This window comes from Amborella trichopoda, chromosome 10 (genome assembly GCF_054954075.1).
Source record: "Amborella trichopoda isolate Santa Cruz 75 chromosome 10, AtrichopodaSantaCruz75HAP2 v2.0, whole genome shotgun sequence".
Taxonomy (NCBI): Eukaryota; Viridiplantae; Streptophyta; class Magnoliopsida; order Amborellales; family Amborellaceae; genus Amborella; species Amborella trichopoda.
In genome coordinates, this window is record NC_142345.1 from 43,601,600 (window position 1) to 43,614,264 (window position 12,665).

General features: G+C 34.6%; 1 protein-coding gene across 1 annotated transcript; it reads right to left on the reverse strand.

Moving 5' to 3' along the window:
- Window positions 1-886: 886 nt before the first annotated feature.
- On the reverse strand, window positions 887-5,279 carry LOC18447519 (uncharacterized). Its single transcript, XM_006857616.4, has 2 exons — window positions 4,614-5,279; window positions 887-2,876 (listed from the first exon to the last, which is right to left on the reverse strand). Exon 2 carries the CDS (start codon window positions 2,285-2,287, stop codon window positions 1,322-1,324), a length of 966 nt encoding a protein of 321 aa, XP_006857678.1. The 5' UTR covers window positions 2,288-2,876; window positions 4,614-5,279; the 3' UTR covers window positions 887-1,321.
- Between the last annotated feature and the right edge of the window lie 7,386 nt (window positions 5,280-12,665).

Genomic DNA, 12,665 nt, shown 5'->3' on the forward strand with positions numbered 1-12,665 from the left:
GGTGGAAGAAAGAAAATGAAGGAAAAATTATTTGCTAAGGCCCTAGCATACAAACTGAGTTTAATACTTGTATGAGAGGAAGCATCCAAAGACTGTCATTGAAATAAATAAAATCGACTGCGTATATGGCATGATCACATGGACATGTACATCTTTAAGGAATTTAGTCCAGATGAAGAGGCACAACAAATGCAAAACGATTTATCCATTGTCCTTTTAGCTTAAATACTTTCCCTCAGAGCTAACAGCTTACACATTATCTACAACACAGTGCAAGTAGGGTACTCATCCATCTACTAAGCTTAAGTTTGGTTGGGTCTTCCTTAGAAAGGGGGCTGATCTTCGGAGTCCCCTCTAATTAATTCAACATTGGTGGGCTACAGGAGAAAAAGTGTACATGAGAAAAATAAGGGAAATTTATCGAAATACGCCTAACAATTAAAGTTATTTAACATTTTATCTGAGATGTAATTTGATAACTTTCAAAACCTATGTGTATGTGTGATTTGATGTCTAGTTGAAATTTGATTTAAAGAAGGATGAGCTCTTTGAAACTAGAACAAAAAATATGCACAAGATCTTAAATAGTTCAAACCTTTGTAGTTTGACAAATTTCCCAAAAAATTACTAATATGGTTTTCAAGGGAGAGGCATAAAATAAATGATGGTTGTGGTCCACAAGTTCACAGCTGAACTATTGGAACTCGCTTCAATATTTGAAATGCTAAGCCTGTAGCACTTCGTGGGATTTATAGATGTTGTACTACCCACTAAAACAAAAAAAATAACCAAAAAAAAAAGGTATCACTTATCAAAAGTAACAAACGTGATACGAAAACTTCATCACATAATGCAGCATGCCAAACCCGATGTGGACATGAACTCATGATGGAAATGATAAATTGCATAGAGCAGTCGAGAATGAATTCTAGAAACAGATAAGCAAGGAAATACACAAATCGGAATATGGTTCGTTCTCTTCTTTCAAAATTGGAAAAGTAGGCATCAAAGGAAAAATGACAGATCACCTGAGGCCTTCTGCTGAATCAAACAATTTCTCTAAAATAACCCAATCACAAGAAGTCAAATACGTTCGGTCAATTACAACCAAACTGCCATCTTCTTTTTTTCCCTCTTTGATGAAACCATCTAAATTTCACCAAGAAAATAAAACCTCAACAATTTTTTCCAGGGTTGAATCAATGATAAACCATACAATCCCCTGAAAGGAATAAATTAGGAGCTCAAACAGCGAGAGGCACATTGAAAAGTACCAATCTCCTTGAGCAGGACACATGCATCGGCATGAATATCATTGCCATCAGGCCACATATTCATGCTCCAAAACTGGTTGTGTTCGGGTCCCAGGGGCAGCTGGTGCCTTAGTATTTCCCACAGTGGCCATGTGCAAGGCTTCACCTTGATCAGCATACCTTTCCATCGCTGCAAACTTTGATTTCTTTTGATATCTTAACAACCCAATAACAAGAAAACAGAAGAGACTAATTATCACAAGCCCACCAATAACTGAAGCAACAGTGATTTTCCAAACGTTTGAAGTGCCCTTCTTATGAGTACTAGCCCTTGGAGGCTCAATTGGAGTTGGGGGAGCCTTTGCAGGAGTAGGAGATGGAGCTTGAGCATTAGACTCAACAACAACAGAAAAGTGCCCTTGCTGGGAAGTTGAGCACATATTACGTGGTAACAAATCAGTGAGCTTTACAGAACCATTTAAATCAAACCAAACACACTTGGGAACCATTCCGTTAGGTACTTTTAATCCCCCAAATTCTATAGAAATGGGTTCTTTACTGGCATTTAGTTGGAGAACTGGCAGATTGATGGCAGTGAGATTCGATGCATCATAAGCAAGAAGACCCAAAACAGGAGAAATGAGAGTATGGCCAGGCACACTGTAATAAATAGCAGACCAATTGCCCAGATTTTGGTAAATTAAAGCAAATCTTTGCACATAAGGCAAAACTCTAACTCCAGCTGGGATCTGAAACTCGTTATAATTGATACCTTTTCTCCAAAAGCTCCCATGCCTAAGCCTAACTGCTTCCAATTTCACACCCGATATATTTTGGGGAACAGATGCCGTATAGACTACACCAGTACGAGGTCTAATGAAAGCTTTGTATGCATAATCCTGAAGAAGAGAATCCAATGATTGACTAGTTTCATTATAGGCCCCAGGCTCTTGGGCATCAGATTCAGAAAACAAAAGAACAAGAGCGACCAAGATAAAAATATTTAGATTGTTCAAACTCGAGATAAACTCCATTAAAGAGCTCTACTATCAATTTAAGCCAATCAGAAGGCAGATGTTGAGAATAGTCTCAGATTGAAATCTGCGTATGGGGCATAACATGACAAGGACCTGAAATAAAAGCCACAGCACATGAACCTCATTTGGAATTTAGCTCCTAAAGTAAAAATACCATATATTTTTCTCTGATGGAGATGAAGTTAACTGCCCCAAGTTGCAGTAGTTCCCTGCTTCTCCTTTGAAATCTAAATGCTTACTGTACTGTTAGCATGATCATTTGTCCATCCAATTGCTTAGGAAAGCTTTTGACTGTTACTATCTTCTCAAAGTTTGCTCCTTACGCATCCTTTCATGTTAAAACCAACAAACATAGAGAAAATCCTGACCGAATTAGTCACTGACAGTACCACACACGATTCACATTTCCATGTCCAATATCAGAGCGGTAAGCCTTCAGTTCTAGCCAAGATGGATGCTTTGCTTCTTTCTTTTTTACTGATAATGCTTATTATTTACAGGGAGAATCCTCCAAAGCTATTGTTCTTCCCCACCATCAACCAGGTGCATGGACATTCTCCCATGAAAGTCTCATGCCAAGTCGCCACTGCAAACAGAGACCCGCAATATCAGCCAGTCACTTAGATATCCCATCTCCTTTAGAAAGGTTATAAAAAAGTGACCGCTCTTATGTTCAACCGTGTAACAGAGTTTATATAATCAAAAGAAAAGGGAAAACAAAGAGAAAGCCAAGAAAAACTTTTTCAAATTGTAAGTAGTTCTGGAAACTTTCTTGATTGTTCAGATTAGACAATGAAATGGTATTTAATGTAAGCTGATTTCCAACATCAAAAACACATTGTCGAACTTTTTGGGAAAACAGGAAACTGACATTGATATCACATATGGTACATGCATCTCTAATTAAAAAAACAATCGATTTTATTTAAGTACATACCAATGTTTTTGAACTTGGCATGAGCATTGGACTCAGCGCTGGCGCAAGCCGAGTAACTCGGAAGAGTCTGAGGGGACTCGGCTTAGCAGTGTACAGCACAAAAAGTGTTCAAAAAAATGTAAAAAAATTGCTTAAACTAGGAAAAAGTAAAATAAGTAATAGAACTAATTAGAAGTCCATGAAAAGTCCAAAAGAGTACATAGAAGATGGATTATTGTAATTTTTTACTTATACTTTAAATATTCAGAAAAATGAAACAAAAATGACAAAAATAAAAGTCGGCGCATGTTGAGAGAAAACTTCCCAAATCATTTGAAAACCATATAAATGATCTAAAAAGGTTATTAAGATTTTCTAACAAAAATTACGCATTTTTAATCATTTTAAATGGGGGACAAGTTGGCCCTGGGACTAGCCTCAGCCATAGGTCCAGGGCGAGTCCGAGTGGACTCCGCGAGGCCTGAAACACTGGTGTATACTTTCCAGATAAGAAATATGTGATTCGCCAGTAATTGGAGAAATTCTTTCAAGAAATCACTAAACTCATAGCTGGAATGCCAAAATTATGTCTTCCCAGCCATCCTTTCAAAAAAATAAAAATAAAATGTAGAAAACTGAGAGATAATAAAATTCTTAAAAAAATAAAATAAAAAAGAAGTTACGCTAGATCTAAGGCCATAGAAATCCAAAATTATTGGCTCCAAATACAACTGTCAAACATTTCAGAGATCCTGAAAAGGAAGAGAATAAAAAGAACGGGCTACATTGGCCTATAACCACATAATCTCTCAATACTGAACCCGAAGTGTCTAATTTCGCGGCACTTTGCAGATAGTGAGAGAAACGTACACTATTAACAGTAACTCATAAAAAAAAATGGAAGCAAAAACCCTAGATGTTGAACGATGCATTAGCTCCTGCAGCAAAAGGAGAAGCATTTCCACATTTCCAAAACAAATCATCATAATAGCAAGCAAAAAAATAGCAGAGAACCCTATAATTCACATATAAATCTACAAAATGTGGAAATGTAGTTAGCTACTATTCTTCAGCAAAAGAATCAAAACACCAAAAAAAAAATCTAAAAAAATATTTTCATGAAAAATAAAAGACCTTGCCACAACACATTCTTTTAAAGACTGAAGAAGTTTCCAGAATCTTCCCAGTTTTAAGACAATTTTTTTTTAAAAATTATAGAACCTACATTTTCCAGCCCCAAAAAACCCTAGAATTACTGAATCAGAATACGCTTCAGAAAAACCCTGAAAATCATATAAAATCCCCAGTAATTCAATAAAATTCAATCATTCGAACAAACCCCATTCCCAGAAAGCAAGCGAACACCCAAAAACCCATAAAGAAAAATAAATAAATAAATAAATGTACCTGGTTATGAGGAGAATCTTGCGAGGCCTCAAGTCTTCATGCAAATTTACAGAATGAGATCCAAAGAAGAGTTATGAAGGTATTTATAATTACAGGTAATGTGGTTATTGAAATGTTGAGAGATCTCTCTGCTTCTTCTTTCTCTGGTAATAAAAAGGGGAGGAAGGCCATGGGTGCTTTTTTATTTTTATTTTCATGGAAGGCTTTTATTTCCATGAGTGGAAGCTCTATGCCAGTTCATTCTCTTGCACCTCCTGTCAGACCAAAAATAGATAAGAAATTTTCATTTTTTTTTTGTCCTGGTTTTCTTTTTGGACTCATTTATTTACTCATTCCATGGATTATTCATGGGGCAAGTTTGCCACTAATATATTTAGTAATCCACCCATTATTTGTTTTAAAACCCATGAGCAAGTGTTTTAAAACCCTAATAGGCTGGGTGGATCCCCTCTCCACTAGACCGATCTGGACGGGTATATTGGCGATCCATATTGGCCAAATTGGAAAAAAAAAATTGGTAGAAAATAGTAGTATGATATTAATATTTGAGAATTATAGGGCAACTTGGATCTCTTATTGTGTGGTTCTTTATCTAGATCTGGATCAACAATTCTTAATCCAAATTGTGGGGTTTGAATCTGATATTTACTAAATTGATTCTAAGTTACATTCGACAATATAGAAAATTTTAAAAAAATATATAGCATGGCTTTGGATGCTCCCATATGGACCAAAAAAGGGCCTAGGGTGATTGTGCCTTATGTACCTATTAGCTATGGGTTTCTTTTATTAGCTATCGTCAAAATTGAGCTTGATAATGCTATTGGGCTACTCACCTTTTAAATATCTGCAACAAATTTTGATTTTGCCACCCACAACATGCTAGGAGATTACATACCGATTTGATAAACCTCAATAAATGAGTATTTTTAGCACTCTAAATTTGAGGATGTATTCTCTTCAACCTAGCAACCAACTTTCAAACAAAAAAAAAAAAAGAAAGAAGGGGAAGAAAAGAAAATCAAATGCATACTCCATGGGCCTAAAAAAGACAATGTCCAAAAATCGAAGATAGGCCGCCCTTTTTTTGGACAACCAAATCAAAGTGTTAAAGAACTCAACATGTAGCTTCTTATATGATCATTTGGTGATTTCTTTAGTGGATCCCAATATTTCAAGACCAAAAAAATCATACTACCTATTTAACTCACGGGATCAAGTGACATTATGCTCCCACTAGAGCACAATAGATGTGCCCATGTGATATTGGGTGCATTGATGGATGGATTATTAAAAAATTGGGCAACCATTGAGAATTGGGCTTTGGCTTGATTGGTTAGCAGCTTAACTTTAGCTGTTACATCTTAAATTCGATTCTTATAACTGCACAACGGACCCGACTAGACCTGAGACTCGATGGGTATACCCGACCTCGGGTCTGGGTATGGGCCCAAATTTTGGACCCGAATATCATTTGAGTCCAGTCCCGATGCAGCTGGACCCGTAGTCATAAGGTATATGATAGCAATTATGTGTATTTCGATGCATACTAGGTATTCACATTGTCATAATATTGACCACATTTACAATATAACTCTGAGTGGTACGGTAAACTTTGTTTTCTTATGTGATCTTTTTGGTTTTTTTTTTTTTAATTACGAGTTTTCTTTCAGTTTAGGTCTGTTTTTCCGTGATCCATGAATATAAATGATATTGTGTAATATAGTTTCTTTGTTTTTATGTACTTATTGAGACTCTTACTGAGGGGTTAGAGAGAGAATTGTGTTTGAGAACATTAATGGATTCCTTTACAAATGAGAACATATTTCTTTGTTTTTGTGCTTTATACTTTGATTTTTTCTTTGTTTCATTGTTTGATGAATGTTCGAGAGAGAGAGAGAATCGGTTTGTTTGATAAATGTTTGAGAGAGTGAATTGGGTAACCTCAACCTGTTTCACAAGCCTCTCTGATCTAGAAAAAAATCCCTTTATATCTCAACCTATTGTTCATGCCTCTCCGATCTAGGAAATGGGTTGTCAAATATGAGGAGTCGTTTGAGGAAGTATACGCATCTTATAACAATGGGTCCGGGTACATCATTTCAAGTGACATTTCAAGATTTATTTTATTTCAACATGCTAATCACTGTCGTGAGCTGATCAAGATTGAGGATGTGAGAGTCACATCTCCATGAACCTATAACCTATCCATGGAAACACCCAACCATAACAATTAAACAGATTAAAAAAATCAATCGATATTTAAATAATTTATGAAAAGAAGAAGAAAGGGGAGTCACCTCCAATATGAAGAAGAATACCATGATGGCTTAGAGGCTATAAGCGAATATGTGAGCTATAGGTGAGACTTGAGAGGGAGATGAGTTTATTGAGACGCGATTTAAAGAGATAAACATATTTGCTGGTTGTTTAGGAAAGAATAAAGGGAGATAAGGTTTCCTAGGGAGTCATTTAGGAAGATTTATAGATTGCAACATGTTTAAATGATAGAGGAAATTCGTTGGAAAGAGAGAAAAAAAAAACATGTTTCCTAAATAAGCTCATTCTATTTATCTCTCTCTTTCTAGATGATGACAAAAAGAGGTTGTTGGAGAGAGAGAAAGAGCATGTTTCCTAATAACCTCATTCTATTTATCTCTCTCTTTGTATTTATCTTTTTTTCTATATCATTTTGTCATGATCTCTATGAACCAATTTTAGGAATCGTATCTTCATGCATCAATTTTTTCTAGATAATGATATATAAAGTTTGTTGGAGAGAAAAAAAAAAAATAGCATGTTTTCTAAATAAGCTCATTCTATTTAAGAACCTTATTTCCACGTATCAATTTTAGGAACCTTAAATTGGTATTGAAAAGAGGGAGAGAGACAATGGATTTTAGGAACTTTAGAGTGTGGGAAGAGGGAGATAGAGAGATTGGAGAGAGAGGGATAAGGCAATTATAGAAAAAAAAAAAAAGGACATGTGGCGCAACAATAACGAGAGTATTCCTTTCACTTAATATATAACTAGTATTATGGTGATCTAATGTAGTTATAATTGAATAAATTTTCACTTTGAAATAACATTTTTGAAAATGCATCATTTGATTATTAAGTTATTTTTAATTGAATATTCATGTTAACTATTTTTTACCAATATTATTAATTGATATAAAATATAAAAATATAAAAATTTTATTATTTATTCCTAAATTTGTATATTTATGAGTGTACGATCAAAATAGAATAAGTAATATTTTAATTCAAATAAAAAGGCCCGTAACCCGGTGTTGATCCTACCTACACAGGGTCTCGGGAGGGGTGGGCTGGAAATGGTCCTAACCTTTGGCTTTTTATGCAAGTGACCTTTTGCGCTACCTACCCGTGCCTTTTTACCTTCACACCAAGTGACGACCCCTTAATTGAAAAAAAAAAAAAAAGACTCTCATAATCATAGAGTATATGATGTTAAAAAAAAAAAGATAAAAAAAAATCTCATAGTAATAGGGTGGCAATGGATCCAACCAAACCCGAGACTTGATAGATAGACCCAAGACTTGATGGGTTCGGATACAGGTCCAAATTTTTTACCTGAATACTATTCGGGTCGAGATCCGAATCGAAATTCAAGTCTCGCCATACCCGACCCATGGCCACCCCTACTCTTGCCATCTTTTATCTTGGATGTAACTCAATGTTTTCTTTTGGGTCAAGTACTAAAGGCATGGGTGGCCATATAGCCCTCCTTATTAATAATAATATATCAGCCCTAAAATATTAGTAATTTATTTGTCTTGTACCGTAAGAGTTTGGAACTTAGTAATTAGGACGTCCACTATTCACACTCGATGCTAAATTATCTTCACTTTTTCTTTTAATATTTAATGTTTTCTAACATATGTGAACACCTGCCCTTTTTATTTATTTATTGTCAAGGAGAAAATGAAATTGGAGTATAATACAAAGACCATTTGTACTTTGTGTCTCAGTCCACTAATCCAACATTCGTGTATTGGACGGTGGAAATTAAATTAGAGCGTGCTAGACGGTGCAGATTGACTACTGAAATGTCATGGTTTGACCGGTGCTTTTAATGGGGCAGCACCATATGGGGTCGTCCATATTAATAGAGAAGCACCTGGTTATGGCCATAGTAAGTATTTTATTTTATTTTATTTTATTTTAATTTTAATTTTTTTTTTTGTGATTTAAAAATCGTCAGTCTAACTCAGAATCGGGCAAAGCATATGAGCATTAGTAAATGAGTGAGAAGCTATAATCGTCCCAATTTTCTAATTTTTTTCATTTTGGTTAAATGTAGCTTGATCCGACTTAATTGCTTGAGTCTGCATGTCAAAATCGAACCTTGACAATCTGTAGCTCAATTGTGAGTTTTGAAATGATGCTTCTGCTTCCTTTTAAAATCATGAAAATAATAACTTCTTAAATAAAATTTTTGATAAAGATTTGAGAGATTTTAACAAAAGGTAATGAAGGAGCTTTTCTCCATAAATTTTCTTAGGAAAAAATTATATAAGATTGAGGCCCTAGACAATCAAATTAAAGCGCATCTCAAAAATTCAGTAGAAGAAGTTGTTTCGATGCTAAAAACCCTCAAATCCAACCATTTCAACCTTGAGATACATGGAAATAAAAAAAATAGACTTCTAGCTAAAAAATACTACATCTTGTAATGTATTATCTAGACCGTTAATTTTCAAGATTCTCAAATGTTAATAGATCTGCTTAATATATAATATTTTTTAAACATGAAATTTCATAGTCAAAGATGAAAATAAAATTTCAAACCATCATAATTTTCAGTGCTGAAACTACATCTTTCGACTTTACTTGAAGGCGCACCTTAATTTGATTGTTTAGGGTCTCAAACTTATACAAACCACATGTTTTCTTAAAATCCAGAGAAGATTTATGATAAAACGGTACATATTTAAAGATAAATTCTTTTTGGCATGTCATAAAACTTTCACCCAATTCATTTATGTGGGGAGTGTTAGAATAATGAGTTTTCAGGGGCTTGAATTTTAATTGAATATTATAAGGAGATTCCTTTTGTCGATTTCATGGGTACAACATAAAACTTGATTAAAATATCCTTCATTATTTTTACTTTAGGGGGCCGGTACAATGAGATCATTACCTCTTATACACGGAGATCACAAGCACCTAAAGTCGTTAGATGTAAAATCAAACGGTTGGAGGTCTTATTTATCCTTATAAAGTTTATCGAAAATATTTTCGGACTTGAATCTCTACCAACTCCCAATTACCTAATTTTATATGAGCTAACAGTTAATAGTAATTACGACCTTTTTCTACAAAAAAATTAAACAATCTTACTATATACTTATCCTTTATCAATTGAAATTCTTCTACATGAAAATTTTATGTTGATACCAAAAAATTAAAATTTGTTTTACGTAAATGTTAATATTTAGTAAAACTTCATGATTAGTCACTTGATCATATAGAAACTAAAAAAGGAAGGGCTAAATGAGGTGTCTCTAATTAGACTTTGATTTAATGGGGTGCCTCAAAGCATGTTGTTTATGGTATTATTGGGATGAGAGGAGGATCACAACTCAAATGACCCCAGCACAATCAGACTTTGGTTTAATGGGGTGCCTCAAAGCATGTTGTTTATGGTATTATTAGGGTGAGAGGATGACAACAACTCAAGGACCCCAGCACAACTCCAAATTTTGAATCCAAGTAGACCTACTAAAAAAATCCCAAACCTCTTTTTTAAGTAATCTTTAACCAACCCAAAGAAGATCCAATATTTCAAACTTTACATATAAAATGCCTAAATTGCATATCCCAGGGTATCCAAAGCCACCAATTTAACAATTTTCAAAGTCCTTCCAAAGAGCCATTTATTTTGAAAATCACCATTTCATATTTCTCAAAATGTCCCCACATGTTTCAAATGGGTATGGTTTCCATAAGGTTGCAACTTTAAACAATCTAATTAAGGCGAACCTACAAATTTTATCATAACATGTAATTTTGGTGTAAAAACATTTTAGGATTATCTGAAAATATTTTTTATATCTAATTATAAAATTTTAAGCTCCAATAATATTTAAAATCAAATAGAGATACAAACATATGAATATCTTGAAATTGAATGGTCCAGATAATCTATTGCAAAATGTATTATTTATGTGACTCAAATTTTGTTTTTTCATATTTATATACCTTGATATTGAGATGATCAATTAGAGGGATTTTCAACATTAAAACAACCTTTTCCGATGGATTTTTGAGATGCATCGTTAAATTCTACATTTTAAAGTTCCAACCTTCTTTAAACTTTTCCCATTTCAACTAGGGAGAAAATACTGTATTTCTCCATGAGAAACCATATTCTCGAGTGAAAATACATTTTAGCCAGAAAATATGCAAAATTGATCATCTTGACCTCGATGATTATGGATTGATGTAAAGGTTTCAAAAATGTCTTATAACATATCAAATCTTGCTCGAAATATAATTTTGATATCAAAAAATATGCAAAACTATCATCCTGACCTCAACAACCATCAAGATGAAAAAATGTATTTCAAGCTTTAAAATTGGTCTATCTCGTAATATATTTTTTGAGCGGCCATTTTAAGGCTTCTCAAACCCACCAGATCTGCATCACTTTTGAAGCTTCAAACATACACCACCAGGGTTTATTGAGCTATAACTACATTTTCAAACAAAGATATGAAGGGCTGCTTTACCAATTATGGGGGGCCTACCAAGTCCCAACCCATAGAAAAAATAATGCAACACTAGGTTGTCGTGGATTCCATCTAATGGGTCACCCTGTATTCTTTTTTTAATATTTCAATGGGATCCAATACAACCCACTGATTTATGCCTTTTCCTATACATTGGTTTTGTAGATTGTGGAACACATTCTCAAACATAGGCCATGTTTAATCAATATTTTGATCCACTAGACAATATCCAAACCATTGCCTATTCAAAGCAACGAACATCGCGCTTGATATCATCTACTCTATAACTCTGATATTATTCCAAACAATAAATGCACTTGGTACCAACCATTTGGCCATTTTCCTAACCAATAAATGCACTTGGTACCAAACATTTGGCCTCGATGGAGGGGGTAGGGCTAGGAACGGGCTAGCCGGGGCTAAGCCTAGTCCGGTCTTGATCGGGCCGACGGGGTCTTGAACCAATGCGAGCGAGGTTGGGGCCTAATAGATTCATAGAAAAAAAATAAGGGAAAATATAGAGTCAAGTTGGTCGGCCTGCAGTGGCCTTGGCCAGGCCCAATAGTTGAGTCCAGTGTTTGCAATATCGTCTGATTCAACTCGAAACCGGTCGATTAGATCAGAACGAGGCACCGGCCAGTTCCAGTTTTGGTTGGTTTTGGTGATCCGGCCTGATATTTTTAAAAAATATATAAAATTCCAAAGGTAAGGGATTCGTTTGTAATGCATTTTTAAATTTATCATTTTGACAAAGATTGGTAAGTGTTTTGGTCATGAATACTTATTTTTGTATTTGTTCATCTTTTAAAAAAAACTCAAAACTACCCTTGTGTACAAGTCAATTTTTTAAAATCCATTTTTTACTGCCTTTTTAATATCATTTGGATGTGCTTTGTTTAATCATGTTTTAAATATATTTTTTAATTTTTTGTATTTTTAATTTTAATAATTTTTTAACCGATTGGGACTTGCCCAGTACAGGAACCGGCTGATTCACCGATTACTTGGTAGTAGCCCTTGGCCAGTATTTGAGGACGGTTCAATTTTTTAACACTGTTTGAGTCATATTTTGCAGCCGAGGCCTTAAGCTTTTTAGGGTTGGGTTGCATGACTCATTCTCACCCTTACCCCTAGGAAACATGTAAGGCAAAAGTCTTACATAAAAAGGTATAGTCACACCTCAAAATCTTGCCGAAAAATGCAGTTCTAGAGCCAAAAACTCTTTGTGATGCCTACAAATCTATTTCACCTGGAGTTATGGATTTTAAAACTCTAAAAATGATGTAGATCTGATCTA

Bases quoted from the DNA above. Each gene is read 5' to 3' on its own strand.
- LOC18447519 (XM_006857616.4), bottom strand. From the start codon at position 2,287: ATGGAGTTTATCTCGAGTTTGAACAATCTAAATATTTTTATCTTGGTC.